The sequence below is a fragment of the Balaenoptera physalus genome, assembly GCF_965194825.1.
Source record: "Balaenoptera physalus genome assembly, chromosome: 1".
NCBI classification, from domain to species: Eukaryota; Metazoa; Chordata; class Mammalia; order Artiodactyla; family Balaenopteridae; genus Balaenoptera; species Balaenoptera physalus.
Window position 1 is genome coordinate 154,349,475 of NC_138882.1, and position 21,247 is coordinate 154,370,721.

The 21,247-nt window shown below is 38.5% G+C and overlaps 1 protein-coding gene across 3 annotated transcripts in view; it reads left to right on the forward strand.

The window, feature by feature from the left end:
* The window catches only part of FAF1 (Fas associated factor 1), a 485,610-nt gene that overhangs the window by 423,622 nt on the left and 40,741 nt on the right, over nucleotides 1–21,247 (forward strand). For all 3 annotated transcript variants that reach the window (XM_082429645.1, XM_082429644.1, XM_082429646.1), the window contains one exon: nucleotides 12,585–12,800. In XM_082429645.1, coding sequence (XP_082285771.1) covers nucleotides 12,585–12,800 — 216 coding nt within the window. The remainder of the gene's footprint in view (nucleotides 1–12,584; nucleotides 12,801–21,247) is intronic.

Consider the following 21,247-nt stretch of genomic DNA (forward strand, 5'->3'; position numbering starts at 1 on the left):
AGCATTGGGGTGCGTGTATCTTTTCAAATTAGAGTTTTCGTCTTTTCCAGATATTTGCCCAGGAGTAGGATTGCTGGATCATATGGTAGTTCTAGTTTTAGTTTTTTAAGAAACCTCCATACTGTTCTCCATAATGGCTGCACCAATTTACATTCCCACCAACAGTGTAGGAGAGTTCCCTTTTCTCTACACCCTCTCCAGCATCAGCAAATGATTTTTGAGCAAGAACTATGCTAGGCACTGAAAGAGAAACAAAGGATAGTAAGACATTTTCTGCCTGCAAGGAGAGATTACATCTTGTAGGGAAGATACAACATGTCTACAAGTAACAGCAAATCAAGGAAAAACATGCTAAATAACATAAGAGAAATAAAAGCAAAATAATTAGAGTTCAGGGGCAAAATAAAAACCTTTCACAGCTTTTGGAATCAGTCAACACTACAGAAGAACTGATATTTGAGCCAGGTCTTGAGAGATGTGTAAAACTGCATTTAATATAACATCTTGTATTTATTATTTAATACAAATAAATTATAAACTATATTAAATATATGTCATTTACATCGTATTAATCTACTATCTGCCTAGTTTTAAATACCTATTTTTTGCATTTCAATGACCAACTACATTTGGGGTTACCTAGAAATCGAAGATAATAGTTACTTGAAGCTTAATCAGTGATATTAATACAATAAATGCATTTTTCTAATCAATTCTGGCACTAAAAAATAAGAATTCCCAATGAGCATTCATTTCTATAAATATGGTAACATCACCATGAACTTCTTAAACCTGTGAAATTTTTAATTGACTAATACTTCTAAAAATGCAGTTAGTAAGTAGTATGACCAAATCACAGATCACCAGGATTTCTAGCAGGATTTGAAGGCAGTGGAGGTGAAGAGCATTTCAGGAAAAGACCTGTCAGTGTCATTTGCCTGCTCTTAATATGCCTTCTCTTCTCAAATCTCTCTTCCAGAAAGTACATCTGTCATATTTCCTTCTCAGCAGTAACTGATATTTGAGCCAGGTCTTGAGAGATGTCTTGACAGATGTGCAAGACACTGTTTGGAAATCAGAGTTTATTCATGTTCAAACACTTATCAAGTGCCTATCACACAAGTACGAAATACTATGCCTGACAAACTCTAGTATCTGTCCATGCTGAGGACTCTCAGTAATGGAAGGTAGAAAATATTTTGTTGAACATCTTCTGTGTATCAACTACTCTGCTACCTGCTTTAGCTATGCTTACTCATTGACCATTAAAACAAGCTACAAGGGAAGAGATTTCTCTTTTTTTTTTTTTTAATTATTTTTATTTATTTATTTTTGGCTGTGTTGGGTCTTCGTTGCTGTGCATGGGCTTTCTCTAGTTGCGGCAGGCAGGGGCTACTCTTCATTGCAGTGCGCGGGCTTCTCATTGCAGTGGCTTCTCTTGTTGTGGAGCACAGGTTCTAGGTGTGCAGGCTCAGTAGTTGTGGCTCATGGGCTATAGAGCGCAGGCTCAGTAGTTGTGGCACACGGGCTTAGTTGCTCCGTGGCATGTGGGATCTTCCTGGACCAGTGCTCGAACCTGTGTCCCCTGCATTGGCAGGCAGATTCTTAACCATTGTGCCACCAGGGAAGTCCAGGGATTTCTCTTTACAAGTGAGAAAACTGAAGCTCATTGAGAAGTCACACATAAAAATGGGAACAGCTGAAATCCTCACCTAGGTCTTTATGCCTACATACCAAGCTCATGCTCTTTTGCTTATTCCATCCCCAAACAAGGCCATATACCATTGTATGTGACTATAGGAATCATGTATGCAGAGTTTCACAAAAGTTTAGATGAGAGATTTGTCACTATACTTTTAAGCTGTTTCAAGAAATATAGTTTTAAAAATTAGGACTTTCACTCTCTCATGCTCTATTTCACAAATGTTCTCTCTCTTTCTCTTAATAGTATATCTTCAACATATACTTGCTAAATGTCAAGTGTATACAAATAACTGCATGTTCTGGATCTAGAGCTTGGTAACATACGTACTTTCTTCTGATGATTTACCTTATTTACCCTGGGTTAAAATTTTCCCTCTTTCCAAATGTAGATAAAACTTGTCCTCTCATAGAAAACCCCATAAATATCTTTTAGCATACCTCAGTGTGTATGTTCCAGCTGTAAACATGTGCGAGGATGGGAGGCAGGGGGAGAAAGGACAAGTCATACTTTGCAGCTAGTCATTATTTGCATTTGTCCATTGATGTGCTCCCAGAAACACATGCTATGTGCTCTGTCCTCTCCCCCAGAGAGTCACATTAAATGCTCTTGTAAGTCCCACCATTGAGAAACTATTTATCTTCTGTTTATCTTAATTTAATTCAGTCCTATCCAGACTTTTTTGTCCTTTTTTTCATGGAGCACCAATTAACATATTTCAGCACACTAGTGTATAACAAACGACTCTTTGGGAAAAGCTGGTATTGTGCAACCTCTGAAGAAACTGAGACCCAGAGAGATTATACAGTTTGCCTGTGGTCACCAAACTGGTTGGACATATAATCTGGACTAGAAGCCAGGTCACCTGACTTTTCACAGTCACACCGCCTCCCGTTCTAACCAGAAATCCTAACCCATGTAATTGCATTGAGAAACAAGAGTGGTTTTATTATTTTTATTATCTCTAGTATTTCAAATCCTTTAGAAAAATGAAATATTGAATAGTTAAATCACCTTGGTTATAGGAAAATTCCTGCCTTTTGCTGTGTGGTAAGTATTGGAGTAAAATCAGTAAAATCTGGGAATGTGTTTTGATCTGGTCCTTGGCCATGATAAGGTGAAAGTCTATAAGACTATTCTGAAGGAAAAACAAAGAAATGACAACAAAAATTTCTGCTATTTTGCAAATTTATGTATCTACTTATTTTTTCCAAAATGAGTTTCAAGTAACTTACATAAATACATGCAATTCAAATGGATTAAGAAACAAAAGAAAAGGTATAGAAATCAGGACAGGGTCAAATAAAGGAAGATAAAGCCAAGGGTAAGATTAATATGTTGACAGCACAGGCACCAAATCCAGCACAGGCACCAAATGCATGTGACTGGGTTCTGTACATTTGCCACAGAATTTGTTATATGCCTCTCTTGAGCTAAAACAAAGGAAAATATGATTGTTTACAAGTTTGACTCTGTAACATCAGATAAAAGCTGATGTTACAGTCTCTCAAAAGGTGTCCAGAGTTTTCAAGCGCAAAGACCTTAGAGCGATGTTTCCTGTGGTTCCCCTTCAAGAGGAAGCTGCACAGTATGGTGAATACTATCCTCAACTATATCCAGTAGCTGTAATAGAAATAGCAAGTCATGTGTGACAGCTTCTTACAACTTTCTGTAATTTAAAGTCATAAGGCCAGAACACAATGTAGTGAAAGCATCTCTCCAAAGGCCCAAGCAATACATTTTTCTGATAGTCCAGTTTAAAGGACGGACTTTATAGTAACTGAAGAAATGTATGAACATTCCTTTAAGAAATCCTTCCTGAATGTTGTTTTTTGCCACTGAGTTTGGGGTAAGTAGAGAAGGTTTCAGCAAAGATTTTTGACTCCCAAGTCTTTTAATCAGTCAGTATTCAGCAAATATTTATTAATCTCCTATGTAAACATCAATAAATCGGGTCCTGCGGCTACTATACAGTTAGTGTGAGACGGCCTCTGCCCTCAAGGAGCTCACTGTTCAATACACCGTGGTAGATGATACAAAATAACTATAGGAAAAGATACCATACATTGTAAAAACCATTAACTAGTGGGTTTGGAGGAAGAAGATGACTTCTGACTAGGAAGGCAACAAGGAAGGCTTCACAGAGGGAGGAAGCTTTGGAGGATTGATAAGACATTGGTGGTTAAAGATGAAGTAGAAGAGATTTTGGATGGATCGATAAATAGATGGGTGGCCGGACGGATGGCGAAAGGTATGGGCCGGGTAATCATGAACAAAGGGAGAAAGGCACAGGGCTTCCTCGGAACAGTAAATGGACAAATTTAGAACACAGTCTTAATAATTAGAGCTAAGGCTAAAGGGCCAAGCTTTGAAGAATCATGGGTAGGAGAGAATGGGCACAAAGCTATTCCCTTTTGCTGCTGGTTTCCTCAAACAGAAAACTTAAAAGTTACATTTTTGCCTATCTATCCAGAGTTGGTTCCTTTCACATCTTGATGCCTCTTCAAGTAGAAAATCCTGAGTGATATTAAAGACCATTAAATGAGAGAACAGAAGAGCATGGAATTAGAAACATTGGCACTTCTCTTCAGGTCTCTGATTTAATCTTCATAACCATACTACAAATGGGTAAGGGAGATAGTATCATTACCATCTTACAGATGAAGAAAGTAAGATCATAGCAGGATTAAAAAGCCTATTTTTAAATCCTTACCTAACATTTGTCTGGTAAAAGCAGAACCAGAGCTCCTATCCAGTATTCTTTCTACCTATTAGCCCACACAGGAAGAATAAAGGCAGTACCATGTATAGGTTATTAAACTAAAACTGCTTTTTATAATCTGTGTTTTCATCTTATGTAAGTTGCTTCTTATCACGTCGATAACACCACTATGTTGGGCCATAATGATAATCATCTTTGCTATCAGCATGTCACTATCTATTGAGCAATTAATAGGTCCTAAACTCTGTGCTGAGCACTTTACAGACATTATCTTATTGAATCTCTGCAACAGCTTAATAAGGTAGGTGCCAATATATAAATACACCTTATTATAATTATAGAGAGCATATATCCACAGTTTCTTAGGTAGTTCCAACTTGGAGTATTCTGCTGCTAGCCTCATGAACCATTAAAATAGACTAGAAATTTCAGTTTCATAGTACCCAAATCACTACCTACAGCCTGTTCTTCATATCCAGAAGCAGCCCAAAAATCATATATCTGAATTTTAGTTCACAAAATATGATAATTTGCCTTGATTTACTTAATCCAGCAGTGAGGCTGTATTTTTAGTAAGCTATTCTTGCCCTCTAGATGGATGCTTGGTTGCCAGGAGCAAAGAATGGCTGCAGGATTGGGTCAGACCAACTGTTCCCATATAAGATCCATTATACTCCTTTGATCATCTCATTTATTATCATGACTTTAAATACTGTCTATACATTTGAAGAGCCCACACGCTGCAACGAAGGATCTCGCATGCCACAACTAAGACCCCAAGGCAGCCAAAAATAATAAATAAATAAATATTTTTAAAAGAATAAAATAAAAGCTAAAATCTTTACAGTGATTCCTTGGAAGGAAAATCAAAATCTTTGCAGGATTTTTTTTTTCTTTTTTTTAGAACTTGACAAACTGATTCTAAAATTTATGTGAAAAGGCAATAGAACTGGAATAGCCAAAAAACAATTTTGAAAATAAAAGGAGCAAAGTTGGAGTATTTACACTACTAGAGTTCAAGACAATATTATCAAGACAGTATGGGAATTGCCAAAAGGACTGTCCTATATATCAATGAAACAGAACAGAGTCCAGAAATAGACCCACACATATATGGTCAATTGATTTTTGACAAAAGTGCAAAGACAATTCAATGGAGAAAGGATGGCCTTTTCAACAAATGATGCTGCAAACTAATGGATATCCGTATGCAAAACAAAATTGAAAACAAAACAGTGAAAACACTTCCAATCCATATCTTGCATCACGTGCAAAAATTAACTCAAAATGGGTCATAAACTTAAATGTGAAATCTAAAACTATTAAAGTTCTAGAAGAAAACATAGGAGAAAATCTTCATGGTTTTTAGTTAAGCAAAGATTTCTTAGTTCTGACACCGAAAGCACAAGTCATAAAATAACAAATATCTAAATTAGACTTCATCAAAATTAAGAACTTCTACTGTTCAAAAGACACTGTTAAGAAATTGAAAAGACAAACCACAGACTGAGAGAAAATCACCTATCTAATGTCCAGAATATATAATGAACTCTCAAAACTCTATAATAAAAAAACAACCCTAGTTTAAAAATGGGTGAAATATTTGAACAGACACTTCACCAAAGAAGATATACACAGGGGCAAGTAAGCACATGAAAAGATGTTCAACATTATTAGTCATTAGGGAAATGCAAATTAAAACCACAATAGATACACACCAATTAGAGTAGCTTTTTAAAAGAAAAATGGACAATACCAAGTACTGACCAAGATGAAGAGCAACTGGAACTCTCATATATTAATGGTGGAAATCATTAATGATAGCACATTCACTTTGGAACTTTCTTAGAAAATTAAACATACACATACCATATGACCCAGCAGTCCACCGAGGTTCTTATACAAGTGAAATGAAAGTAACAGTGAAATGTATCTTCACACGGAAGTCTGTACTCAAATGTTCATAGTGGCTTTATTTGTAGTTACCCCACACTGGAAACAACTCAAATGTCCCTCAACTGGAGGATGAGTAATCAAACTGTAGTATATGTATAAAATGGAATACCAATCAGCAATAAATAGGGGTGAACTACTGATATATATATATTCAACAACATGGATGAGTCTCAAATGCATTACACTAAATGAAGGAAGCCATTTATATGACATTTATAATTAAATTTATATAACATTCTGGAAAAGGCAAAACCAGGGACAGAAAACAGAGGTTGCCTGGGGATAGGGGAATTTGGGGGTGGGTGATAGAACTGTTCTTTGTCTTGGTTGGTGATGATGGTTAGACAAATGTACGCATTTATCAAAATCACAGAATTATACATTTAAAAGGATGAGTTTTACTGTATATAAATTATGCCTAAATTTTAAAACGGGAAAAAAACCATTAAGTGGACTACTCAAGGCATATATGATCTAATCACTCCTCTCCTTTGCTTCCTCTCTGACTTCAACTCCTACCCCTTTCCCCCGATCATTCTGTTCCAGCCACATTGGCTGCCTTGCTATTCTTCCGTCAAGCCAGACACCAGGGCTTAGCATTTACTGTGACTTCTGCCTATAATACTTCTCTCAGATGTAAATGTGACTCCTTCTCTCCTTTAGGCCTCTTACTCACTGAGGCCTACGGTATTTGTATTGAGGTTTACAGTATTTAAAGTTGTACCCCTCCCTCCCTCTACCAATACTCCCTCCACTTTTCTCCATACTGCTCATCACTATGTGACAAACTATGTGTTTTCCTGTGTGTATATTTGTCATTTTTCTCCCACCCTACTAAAATATAGGCCTCACGTAAGCAGAATATTTTATCTATTTTGTTCACTGTTATTTTCCCATCATCTAGAACAATGCCTGACACATAGGAGGTGCTCAGTAAGAATTCATGGAATTAATGAATGTTGGCTTTAGCCTATTTCACACTCTGCTTCAGCCAGCTATAAACTGTTATTTGGTGGGTACTCATAACTGCCTAGAAGATAGTATGCGTGTGCATGTATTTATGTATGCGTGTGTGGATGTAAATTAAGCCAGTCTTTGATTCTTATTGTAAAAGATTGGTGTAAGTATATCTTATCCTTCCTGTTTAAAAAATATAATTGGGTATCTATCTTCACTGCCTAATTTCACTTCGAAAGTCTTTATTTCTCACCCCTCAGATGTGAATGCCTTGACTATTCATTTGGCTTTAGTGAAACAAAAAAGCCCAAGATCAGTTCATATTTCCAACTTATACTAGGTTTTCTTGTTTTGTTACAGACCTAAAATAATGCAAATAAAAAACTATTTGTTGAGCTAACCAAATTGAAGTTTAACAATGGTGTTTACTATGACTGCTATTCAAGAGTAGGTGTTATTTATGTCATTGTTTTACCACAGTATTACTTACATGAGGCCTTTGTTTTAGCCAGTTGAAACTGAGCTACTGATGTATTTTCGTTCTTTTTTACCAGTAAAACTTGGGTATTCAGATCCCAAGGTTGCTGACTTACCTAATATCTCTTCATTGTTTTCCACATTGTATCATTGGTGAGGTATGTCTAAGGTCTGTTTTCCTTCTGGGGAAAAGCCCTGGAGACTGGGTGCACTGAGCAGCAGACATTGTCTGCACAATGAATGGGGTAATGAGCTACTGTTGTTTATTTGTCTATAGTACAATTGGTTGATTTCAGACAATAATGTAGCATCTGTTATTATACTGTGCAGGGAAATGTCAAAATAGAAAGCAAGCAGATAGGTGGATTAAAGGAAGAACAGGAGGAGAAACCAGGAAATATCACCTTAAGTTCTGATTTAAAGTAGGTGCAAAGGGAATAATGATAATGATAACAACACCAACAATGACTGTCATCTGTTGAGTACAGTGTTACAGCATGAAGTTCAATGCTGGGCACTTCTCACTGATTGTAGTGCTGACCATGTGTCAGCACTTGCTAAGTGTTTTATATACATGACTGCATTTTATACAAAGGAAGATATTATCGGCCCTGTTAAATAAGGAACCTGAAGTTCATAAAGACTGTCATATGCCTAATGGCCAGGATTTGAACCTCTGGCTGTCATACCCAAAGCCTGTTTCCTAACCATATATTAGATTTAATGTAAAGATTAAAGTTTTTTAAACTGCAGTGTTAGAAGTCAGGGTAGTGATTAACTTTGAGCAAGGTAATTCTCAAGAAGGGGGCAAAAGGGCCCTGAGAGGCTTGATCAGGGTGCTAGTTATACAGGTATGTTCACTTACTGAAAATGTATCAAGTTGTACACTTAAGATGTGCACTTTTACATGGATATTTCAATAAAAACTTTAAAACGACAAAATACATGACTTTGGACAAAAGATGAAGCTGTGTATATCGCTGATTCAGAAGAATTTTTTTAAAGTTTAAAATATATATTTATATGAAAATATGCATGAAAATTAATGGAGAGAGTCTGAGGTGGTGAAGAGTTTTAGAAATAGATAGTGGTGATGGTAACACACATTGTGAATGTACTTAATCCCACTGAATTGTTCACTTAAAAATGGTTAGAAAAATTAATGAGTGTAACACTCAAATGATGGCAGTGGCTATCTCTTGGTGGTGAATCTAGAAATTAGTTGTAATGTTTTCTTATTTAATCTGGTTTTTGCGATAAATATATATTACTTTTATAATCAGGAAAAATGTTTAATCTCAAAGAGACGGTTTTAAAGAACCACCAGTGTTAGAGAGAAATAGTCAAATGATTCCATTAATAGTTTAGAAAATGTATGTAACTAATCCATAGAGGTAGTTTATCCTACAAACAATTCTTGGTTAGCTAGCCCTTACAGGACACGTAATGTGGAAAGTTAATCTGAACGGTTGATGTTGGAGGGAGTCAACCTCAGAGAAAGGAAACTCAGGATGTTCAGTTCTTGTTTCCTAGAAATAGAAGCCGTGATATTCAGATTCTTTTAGCATTTACTGATCACTTACTATGTGCTTATCACCATACTAAGCACTTTTACATGCAGTATTTCAGTTAACATGTTAGTTTACTCCTCTTCTTATCAAATATATACATTGAGCATCTATTTTGTACTATGCCCTATACTTGGAATTAAAACTAAGACATATTTCCACATCCTTACAGAGCTTGCAGGCTAGTGGGAAAGCCAGACATTAAACAAATAAGTAATACAGTATAGTGAACACTATAATAGACATAATTGGAACTTAATTTTGATATACACAGGTTCATCTCTTCATTGGGTTATTAATGTATGACAGTGTTACTAAAATAGTTTAATATTTGAAAATATTTAGCTGAAACTCATTGCTGACTCAGAACACTAATATTAGATAAACTTGCACTCATAATATCCAAAAGAAAGATAAAAGTAACTGGTTTAACTTTCTGTTCTTCTGATTTTTTTAACTATATTTTTTGTCTCCATTTCTGGGTATCAATTTCCCCATATAAAAAATGAGAGTGTAAGACTATTTAGCCAGTGTAACCCCAAGCAACCATTAACCAAAGCCTGTTATGTCTCAGATACCACACTGGGAACTTTACATATATTGTGTATGTAATTCCCATGTTTATAATCCTCTATGAAGTAGGTGATATTATCCAGTGCCTCCAGAAGGAAAATGACCTCGGTATCATAGAAGAGACTAGCTTTCTCTGTACACTGCAGAAATTTTTAATGCTCTTTTGAAAATACTTCAGTACTCTAGAACCAACCAGATTATCCTGAATAACACAGAAAGTAATTTCTCATACATAATGGAGTCTGAGCAAACTTTGTTCTGCTATTGGTTGTTTTAAATATATTTTAACAGGTAATATATTTTATTTAGTTATTTTTGGCTGTGTTGGGTCTTCGTTGCTGTGCGCGGGCTTTCTCTAGTTGCGGTGCGCGGGCTTCTCACTGCGGTGGCTTCTCTTGTTGTGGAGCGCAGTCTCTAGGCATGCAGGCTTCAGTAGTTGTGGCATGTGGGCTCTAGAGCGCAGGCTCAGTAGTTGTGGCGCACGGGCTTAGTTGCTCTGCAGCATGTGGGATCTTCCTGGACCAGGGCTCGAACCCATGTCCCCTGCATTGGCAAGCGGATTCTTAACCACTGCGCCACCAGGGAAGTCCTAACAGGTAATACATTTACATGAATCAGAAGTAAAAAACATAAAAAAGCATATTCAGAAAACGCTGTCACTTCTTCCACCCTGTTTCCCCCACCCCCTGTAAGTTACCATTTTTGTGTTTCTTTTTATTTGTTTGTAAGTTTATTGATTTTTCTCCAGAGAAGCAGCCTATTTATTGGTTAGCTGGTTATGTTTTTCTTTTTTTTTTCTAATGCATTACTTTATGCTTTTAGTTTTATTATTTTCTTCTCAGCTTGCTTTCCATTTGTTTTATTGGTATTTTTTGTTCTGCTAGTTTTTTAAGTCTAATTCTTAATTAACTTTTATTTTTAATTTATTTATTTATTTATTTTTGGTTGCGCTGGGTCTTCATTGCTGCGCACAGGCTTCTCACTGCTGTGGCTTCTCTTGTGGAACACAAGCTCTAGGTGCATGGGCTTCAGTCGTTATGGCACACGGGCTCAGTAGTTGTGGCTCAGGCTTTAGAGCTCAGGCTCAGTAGTTGTGGTGCAGGGGCTTAGTTGCTTCGCGGCATGTGGGATCTTCCCGGACCAGGGCTCAAACCCGTGTCCCCTTCATTGGCAGGCGGATTCTTAACCACTGCGCCACCAGGGAAGACCCAGTTAACTTATTTTTATTTTTCGTTTTGAATGATATAAGAATTTTAGGGCTATGAATTTCCTCTGAGCACTGCTTTAAATGAATCCCAGAGATTCCAATATGAATATGAAATTTCAACAGTCATTGTTTTCTAGATATTCTGTAGTTTTCATTATATTTCCCCTTTTACCTAAGAGTTGTGTAATAGGGTTTTTGTTGTTGTTGTTTTTTCTCCAAAGGGAGTGACACCAACTTTGAAAATTGTGTTGAGATTTTAGAGAACATATATCCCAATTTCTCCCACTCATGTTAATTGGGGGAAACTTTTGTTTTTCCTATTGATGAAAATTGGGAACATAGAAATGTGAAAGTAACCAGGAACACAATATAACTGTGAAGCTGAGCGTGCTAATACCAGGCTTACTTCTCTAAGGAACCTGCCACAGTTCTAGGAACAAAACGGTTTTAGTGAATTTCTGCCACAGGCAGGGACATCAGAGATCTTTAAACTCCTTCCACTGGAATATCTTGAATGTGAAACAGCGTAATACTAGATTTGAGAACTAGAGCCCAACTCTAGCCATGAGATCTCCCAACAGTTTACCCCACCTGTTTGAGTCTGTGCAACATCTAGGTCCAGAAATGTGGACTTGGCCAAATCTCACAGCAGTTTAGTGGCAAAGCTGGAACTAGGACCATAGTCTCCTGCCCCCAATAAGCCTGATATTTTAATTTCTTTCCATTCCATTTTTTTATTGTATCAAAATATATATAACAAAAATTTGCCTTTTTAACCATTCTTAAGTACAGTTAAGTGGCGTGAATTACATTCACAGTCTTGCAACTACGACCATTATTTTCAAACATTTTCATCACCCCAAACAGAGTCGTTCCTCCATTTTGTTATTAATATATTATCCAGAATTCTACAAAATCTTCAGTCATTTCTACTTGGGAAATGTATGTTCTCTCTCTCTTTTGCACGCTCGCGCTCTCTCTCCCTCTCTCTCTTTTCCCCACCCCCCATCTCTCTCTCCCTCTCTCTTTCTCTCTCCACCCCCATCTGTGTGTGTGTGTGTTCGCGTGCACACGCGTCTTTTGCAAATGCTTCTAACAGCCTTAATTCATACCCTAGAAAGGAATCACAAATACCTGAGCCCTTCAGTAAAAAATAAATTACCTTTCTTTTCTGTGTAGTTACCTATCAATTTAATGTGTCATCAAGGTGGGATTTATTTTAATTAATTGCTTATTGGGCTAATATTAAGAAAATGAAAAACACATAATTCTGTTGTCCAAGCATTAGGCTTAGTTAATAAATGGGCAATAGCTTTTTGATGAGTTTCTAGAAAGCAGCAGGTTTTTTCTTGTCTCTCCCTCCCCCACCCCCCCACAGTTCCATCCATCAACAGTTTAACACCTGATTTTTGCCCTCTTTAGGCCATCAGACTCTCCTTAGAGCAGGCCCTGCCTCCAGAGCCAAAGGAAGAAAATGCTGAGCCTGTGAGCAAACTGCGGATCCGGACACCCAGTGGCGAGTTCCTTGAGCGGCGTTTCCTGGCCAGCAATAAGCTCCAGATCGTCTTTGATTTTGTAGCTTCCAAAGGATTTCCATGGGATGAATTCAAGTTACTGAGTACCTTTCCTAGGAGAGATGTAAGTTCCCATGCCTATCTCAGGAAGTGTGTCCAGATGGGAGATAGCCCATCATTAGGGCTGGACAAAGTAGTCCAAGAAAAGTGCCATGGCACAACTTACCACAAGACCACACACTCGGGAGTCCTTCTTTGTTCTGCACACCTTTCTCTCCTCAGCCTTTGGAGAAGGTATGGCTTCCCAGGCCAGCAGACATGTGCGTAGTAGCCTAGGTAAGAAATTAGGTACTAGGTTTTCCTTCCTAGTTGTTTCCCCTATTCCAGCACTCATACAGGCTTTCCCAAGGTTTCATCTTTGTATACCTTAGGGTAGATCTGAGAATTATGTGCTTAACAGCTTAACAGTCAGATCAGGGTCAATGATTATAGGTTCGTGAACAAGTCATGCTAAACCAAGAGTATTTTGTGATTTGACAGTTCTTACTAGCCTGGGAAGTCAGGGAGGGTGACGTATATTCACTGTGTATCTGTATTTCAGCAAGGCTTTTGATAGTCTCTCATAGTATTCTGGGGAAAAATAGAGAGATATAAATCGACAGGTAGATTCATTGCTGATTAAATGGATGTGTCCAGAAACTGTTGACTAAGAGACTGCCCTCTTCCTGGAGGGAAACAAGAGGCTCTATATTTAATTCTTTATTACTCATCACACTTATTGGCAACTTAAATGAAGACGTTATCAGGTTTATGGATTATGAAAAATAAGATTCAAGAAAGCCTTAAAATAGTGAAATAATAGGCAAAAATGAACCTAGAAAAATTTTACAGAAATATATAGACATAGAAAGAGATGCCTGCATAGGCTTAGAAAACCAATTGCTCAAGTTTGGGATGAAAGAATCATGCTTTAGTAGAGGTTATGGTGGTTGAATTAAGCTGAATATACATTAATAATCTGTTGTGACTCCCAACAAAAAGCCAGCTGCATTTTTAGAGGTATAATCCTAACAAGAGAATAACAAGTCGTAGTCAACTGTTTACGAAGGTAAACTACCCCTGAGTAGTCCTTAGACTCCATGCTGAAACTCTGTGCTGTCGCCTGAAGAAACAGGAGCTTGGGAGTTCCCTGGCAGTCCAGTGGTTAAGACTCCACGCTCCCAATTCAGGGTGCACAGGGTCGATCCCTGGCTGGGGAACTAAGATCCCGCATGCCGCATGGCGTGGCCAAAAAAAAAAGCAACAGGAGCTTATCTAGGACAGGGCTGGTAGGAAGGGAAGGGAAGTGGAAATCATATCATTTGGGGAAATATTTTCCTCTAGAGAAGGCACAGCCATGGGAGATGTGATTGTTGTCTTCAGCTACTTGAAAGCCTGCCGTGAAAAAGAGGGATCTGATATTGTGCAGCTTCAATGATAAAGTGGGACCAGTAAGTTGAAAGTTATTGGGAGGCAAATTTGGCCCAATGTAAGAAGGCCACTTTCTAAGAAAAGAATATTTTGTGTTGTGAGACAGTGATTTTTCTATTTTTGGAGATAACGAAGCACTACTGAATTATCACTTTTTTTATAATAATGGATAAATAGGGAGAAGGAGTCGTTCCCGGAGTTCCTACTTTATATGTTCCTACTTTATATGAAAAGGGGCTTAGACTAGCTTATCTCTAAGATACATTTTATTTTTTTTTATTTGGGGTATATAGTTGCTTTACAATGTTGTGTTAGTTTCTGTTGTACAATGAAGTGAATGGGCTACATGTATACACGTATTCCCTCCCTCCCACCCCCATCCCCACCCCATCCATCTAGGTCACCACAGAGCACCGAGCAGGCTCCCTGTGCTGTATAGCAGGTTCCCACTAGCTACCTGTTTTACACAGGGCAGTTCACATATGTCAATCCCAATCTCCCAGTTCATCCCCCCTGCCCGCCCTGTGTCCAGCGTCCGTTCCCTACATCTGTGTCTTTATTCCTGCCCTGCAAATAGGTTCATCAGTGCCGTTTTTCTAGATTCCACATGCATGCGTTAATATACGATACTTGTTTTTCTCTTTCTGACTTACTTTACTCTGTATGACAGACTCTAGGTCCATCCATCTCACTACAAATAACTCAATTTCGTTCCTTTTTATGTCTGAGTAGTATTCCATTGTATATATGTACCACATCTTCTTTATCCATTCCTCTGTCAATGAACACTTAGGTTGCTTCCATGTCCTGGCTATTGTAAATAGTGCTGCAGTGAACATTGGGGTGCATGTGTCTTTTTGAATTATGGTTTTCTCAGGGTATATGCCCAGTAGTGGGATTGCTAGGTCATATGGTACTTCTGTTTTTAGTTTTTTAAGGACCCTCCATACTGTTCTCCCTAGAGGCTGTATCAATTTACATTCCTACCAACAGTGCAAGAGGGTTCCCTTTCTCCCCACCCTCTCCAGCATTTATTGTCTGTAGATTTTTTTTTTTTAATTTATTTTTGGCTGTGTTGGGTCTTCGTTTCTGTGCGAGGGCTTTCTCTAGTTGTGGCAAGCGGGGGCCACTCTTCATCGCGGTGCACGGGCCTCTCACTATCGTGGCCTCTCTTGTTGCGGAGCACAGGCTCCAGACGCGCAGGCTCAGTAGTTGTGGCTCACGGGCCTAGTTGCTCCGCGGCATGTGGGATCTTCCCAGCCCGGGGCTCGAACCCGTGTCCCCCGCATTAGCAGGCAGATTCTCAACCACTGCGCCACCAGGGAAGCCTGTCTGTAGATTTTTTGATGATGGCCATTCTGACCGGTGTGAGGTGATACTTCATTGTAGTTTTGATCTGCATTTCTCTAATAATTAGTGATGTTGAGCATCTTTTCATGTGCCTCTTGGCCATCTGTATGTCTTCTTTGGAGAAATGTCTGTTTAGGTCTTCTGCCCATTTTTTTTATTGTGCTGTTTGTTTTTTTGATATTGAGCTTCATGAGCTGTTTGTATATTTTGGAGATTAATCCCTTGTTGGTTGCTTCGTTTGCAAATATTTTTGCCCTTTCTGAGGGTTGTCTTTTCATCTTGTTTATGGTTTCCTTTGCTGTGCAGAAGCTTTTAAGTTTCATTAGGTCCCATTTGTTTATTTTTGTTTTTATTTTCATTACTCTAAGAGGTGGGTCAAAAAATATCTTGCTGTGAATTATGTCAAAGTGTGTTCTTCCTATGTTTTCCTCTAAGAGTATTTTGTTGTTGGTTTTTTTTCTTATTTTATTTTTGGCTGCTTTGGGTCTTCGTTGCTGCACGCGGGCTTTTCTCTGGTTGCGGCGAGCAGGGGCTACTCTTCGTTGTGGTGTGCAGGCTTCTCATTGTGGTGGCTTCTCTTGTTGGGAGCACTGGCTCTAGGCACGCGGGCTTCAGTAGTTGTGCCGCAGGGGCTTAGTTGCTCCACGGCATGTGGGATCTTCCCGTACCAGGGCTCGAACCCGTGACTCCTGCATTGGCAGGCGGATTCTTAACCACTGCACCACCAGAGAAACCCCCCTCTAAGAGTTTTATAGTGTCCAGTCTTACATTTAGGTCTTTAATCCATTTTGAGTTTATTTTTGTGTATGGTGTTAGGGAGTATTCTAATTTCATTGCTTTACATGTAGCTGTCCACTTTTCCCAGCACTACTTATTGAAGAGACTGTCTTTTCTCCATTGTATATCCTTGCCTCCTTTGTCATAGATTAGTTGACCATAGGTGCGTGGGTTTATCTCTGGGCTTTCTATCCTGTTCCATTGATCTATATTTCTGTTTTCGTGCCAGTACCATATTGTCTCGATGACTGTAGCTTTGTAATACAGTCTGAAATCAGGGAGTCTGATTCCTCCAGCTCCATTGTTTTCCCTCAAGTTTGCTTTGGCTATTCAGGGTCTTTTGTGTCTCCATACAAATTTTAAGATTTTTTTGTTCATAAAAAATCATTTCTGTAAAAAATGCCATTCATAATTTGATAGGGATTGCATTGAATCTGTAGATTGCTTTGGGTAGTATAGTCATTTTCACAGTATTGACTCTTCCAATCCAAGAACATGGTATATCTCTCCATCTGTTTATGTCATCTTTGATTTCTTTCATCAGTGTCTTATACTTTTCTGAGTAGAGTTATTTTACCTCCTTAGGTAGGTTTATTCCTAGGTATTTTATTCTTTTTCTTGCAATGGTAAATGGGATTGTTTCCTTAATTTCTCTTTCTAATTTTTCATTGTTAGTGTATAGGAATGCAAGAGATTTCTGTGCATTAATTTTGTATCCTGCAACTTTACCAAATTTATTGATTAGCTCTAGTAGTTTTCTGGTGGCATCTTTAGGATTATCTATGTATAGTATCATGTCATGTGCAAACAGTTTTACTTCTTCTTTTCCAATTTGTATTCCTTTTATTTCTTTTTCTTCTGATTGCTGTGGCTAGGACTTCCAAGACTATGTTGAATAATAGTGGCAAGAGTGGATATCCTGGTCTTGTTCCTGATCTTCGAGGAAATGCTTCCAGATTTTCACCCTTGAGAATGATGTTTCCTGTGGGTTTGTTGTATAAGGCCTTTATTATGTTGAGGTAGTTTCCTTCTGTGCCCACTTTCTGGAGAGTTTTTATCATAAATGGTGTTGAATTTTGTCAGAAGCTTTTTCTGCATCTATTCAGATGATCTTATGGTTTTTATTCTTCAATTTGTTAATATGGTGTATCACATTGATTGATTTGCGTATATTAAAGAATCCTTGCATCCCTGGGATGAATCCCACTTGATCATAGTGTATGATCCTTTTAATGTGTTGTTGGATTCTGTTTGCTAGTATTTTGTTGAGGATTTTTGCATCTATATTCATCAGTGATACTGGTCTGTAATTTTCTTTTTTTGTTGTATCTTTGTCTGGTTTTGGTATCAGGGTGATAGTGGCCTAATAGAATGAGTTTGGGAGTGTTCCTTCCTCTGCAATTTTTTTGGAAGAGTTTGAGAAAGATGGGTGTTAGCTCTTCTCTAAATGTGTGGTAGAATTCACCTGTGAAGCCATCTGGTCCTGGACTTTCGTTTGTGGGAAGATTTTTAATCACAGTTTCAATTTCATTACTTGTGATTGGTCAGTTTACATGTTCTATTTCTTCCTGGTTCAGTCTTGGAAGGTTATATACCTCTCTAAGAATTTGTCCATTTCTTCCAGGTTGTCCATTTTATTGGCATAGAGTTGCTTGTAGTAGTCTCTTATGATGCTTTGTATTTCTGTGGTGTCCGTTGTAACTTCTCCTTTTTCATTTCTAATTTTATTGATTTGAGTCCTCTCCCTCTTTTTCCTGATGAGTCTGGCTAAAGGTTTTTCAGTTTTGTTTGTCTTCTCAAGGAACCAGCTTTTAGTTTGATTGATCTTTGGTATTGTTTTCTTTGTTTCTATTTCATTTGTTTCTGCTCTGATATTTATGATTTCTTTCCTTCTACCAACTTTGGGTTTTGTTTGTTCTTCTTTCTGTAGTTCCTTTAGGTGTAAGGTTAAATTGTTTATTTGAGGTTTTTCTTGTTTCTTGAGGTAGGATTGTATCTCTATAAACTTCCCTCTTAGAACTGCTTTTGCTGCATCCCATAGGTTTTGGATCGTCGTATTTTCATTGTCATTTGTCTCTAGGTATTTTTTGATTTCCTCTTTGATTTCTTCAGTAATCTCTTGGTTATTTAGTAACGTATTGTTTAGCCTCCATGTGTTTGTGTATTTTACATTTTTTTCCCTGTAATTTATTTCTAATCTCATAGCATTGTGGTCGAAAAAGCTACTTGATGTGATTTCAATTTTCTTAAATTTAGCAAGGCTTGATTTGTGACCCAAGATGTGATCTATCCTGGAGAATGTTCTGTGTGCACTTGAGAAGAAAGTGTAATCTGTTTTCGGATGGAATGTCCTATAAATATCAATTAAATCTATCTGGTCTGTTTTGTCATTCAAAGCTTGTGTTTCCTTGTTAATTTTCTGTCTGGATGATCTGTCCATTGGTGTAAGTGAGGTGTTTAAGTCCCCAACTATTGTTGTGTTACTGTCAATTTCCTCTTTTAGAGCTGTTAACATTTGCCTTATGTATTGAGGTGCTTATATGTTGGGTGCATATATATTTATAATTGTTATATCTTCTTCTTGGGTTGATCCCTTGATCATTATGTAGTGTCCTTCCTTGTCTCTTGTAACATTCTTTATTTTATTTTTTTTTATTTTTTTTTTTTATTATTTATTTTTATTTATTTATTTATGGCTGTGCTGGGTCTTCGTTTCTCTGCGAGGGCTTTCTCTAATTGTGGCAAGCGGGGACCACTCTTCATCGCGGTGCGCAGGCCTCTCACTATCGCGGCCTCTCTTGTTGCGGAGCACAGGCTCCAGACGCGCAGGCTCAGTAATTGTGGCTCACGGGCCCAGTTGCTCCGCGGCATGTGGGATCTTCCCAGACCAGGGCTCGAACCCGTGTCCCCTGCATTGGCAGGCAGACTCTCAACCACTGCGCCACCAGGGAAGCCCACATTCTTTATTTTAAAGTCTATTTTATCTGATATGAGTATTGCTACTCCAGCTTTCTTTCGACTTCCATTTATATGGAATATCTTTTTCCATCCCCTCACTTTCAGTCTGTATGTGCCCTTAGGTCTGAAGTGGGTCTCTTGTAGACAGCATATATACGGGTCTTGTTTTTGTATCCATTCAGCGAGCCTGTGTCTTTTGGTTGGAGCATTTAATCCATTCACATTTAAGGTAATTATAGATATGTATGTTCCTATTACCATTTTCTTAATTGTTTTGGGTTTGTTTTTGTAGGTCCTTTTCTTCTCTTGTGTTTCCCACTTAAAGAAGTTCCTTTAGCATTTGTTGTAGAGCTGGTTTGGTGGTGCTGAATTCTCTTAGCTTTTGCTTGTCTGTAAAGTTTTTGATTTCTCCGTCAAATCTAAATGAGATCCTTGCTGGGTAGAGTAACCTTGGTTGTAGGTTCTTTCCTTTCATCATTTTAAATATATCATGCCTCTCCCTTCTGGCTTGTAGAGTTTCTGCTGAGAAATCAGCTGTTAACTTTATGGGATTTCCCTTGTATGTTATTTGTCATTTTTCCCTTGTTGCTTTTAATGATTTTTCTGTCTTTAATTTTTGTCAGTTTGATTACTGTGTGTCTCAGCATGTTTCTCCTTGAGTTTATCCTGCCTGGGATTCTCTGTGCTTCCTGGTCTTGGGTGGCTATTTCCTTTCCCATGTTAGGGAAGTTTTTGACTATAATCTCTTCACATATTTTCTCGGGTCCTTTCTCTCTCTCTTCTCCTTCTTGGACCCCTGTGATGCAAATGTTGGTGTGTTTAATGTTGTCCTAGAAGTCTCGTAGGCTGTCTTCATTTCTTTTCATTCTTTTTTCTTTATTCTGTTCCATGGCAGTGAATTCCACCATTCTGTCTTCAGGTCACTTATCCGTTCTTATGCCTCAGTTATTCTACTATTGATTCCTTCTAGTGTATTTTTCATTTCAGTTATTGTATTGTTCATCTCTGTTTGTTTGTTCTTTAATTCTTCTAGGTGTTTTTTCTTTAATTCTTCTAGGTCTTTGTTAAACATTTCTTGCATCTTCTCTATCTTTGCCTCCATTCTTTTTCTGAGGTTCTGGATCATCCTCACTATCATTCTGAATTCTTTTTCTGGAAGATTGCCTATCTCAACTTCATTTAGTTGCTTTTCTGGGGTTTTATCTTGTTTCTTCATTTGGTACATAGTCCTCTGCCTTTTCATGTTGTCTATCTTTCTGTGAATTTGGTTTTCATTCCATAAGCTGGAGGATTGTAGTTCTTCTTGCTTCTGCTGTCTACCCTCTGGTGGATGAGGCTATCTAAGAGGCTTGTGCAAGCTTCCTGATGGAAGGGACTGGTGGTGGGTAGAGCTGGGTGTTGCTCTGTTGGGCAGAGCTCAGTAAAACTTTAATCTGCTTCTCTGCTGATGGGTGGGGCTGAGTTCCCTCCCTGTTGGTTGTTTGGCCTGAGGCGACCCAGCACTGGAGCCTACCAGCTCTTCGGTGGGGCTAATGGTGGACTCCAGGAGGGCTCACGCCAAGGAGTACTTCCCAGAACTTCTGCTGCCAGTGTCCTTGTCCCCGCAGTGAACCACAGGCAACCCCCGCCTCTGCAGGGGACCCTCCAACACTAACAGGTAGGTCTGGTTCAGTCTCCTGTGGAGTCACTACTCCTTCCTCTGGGTCCTGGTGCACACACTACTTTGTGTGTGCCCTCCAAGAGTGGAGTCTCTGTTTCCCCCAGTCCTGTCGAAGTTATGCAGTCAAATCCCACTAGCCTTCAAAGTCTGATTCTCTGGGAATTCCTCCTCCCGTTGCCAGACCCCCAGGTTGGGAAGCCTGACGTGGGGCTCAGAACCTTCACACCAGTGGGTGGACTTCTGTGGTATAAGTGTTCTCCAGTTTGTGAGTCAGCCACACAGCGGTTATGGGATTTGATTTTATTGTGATTGCACCCCTCCTACCATCTCATTGGGGCTTCTCCTTTGTCTTTGGA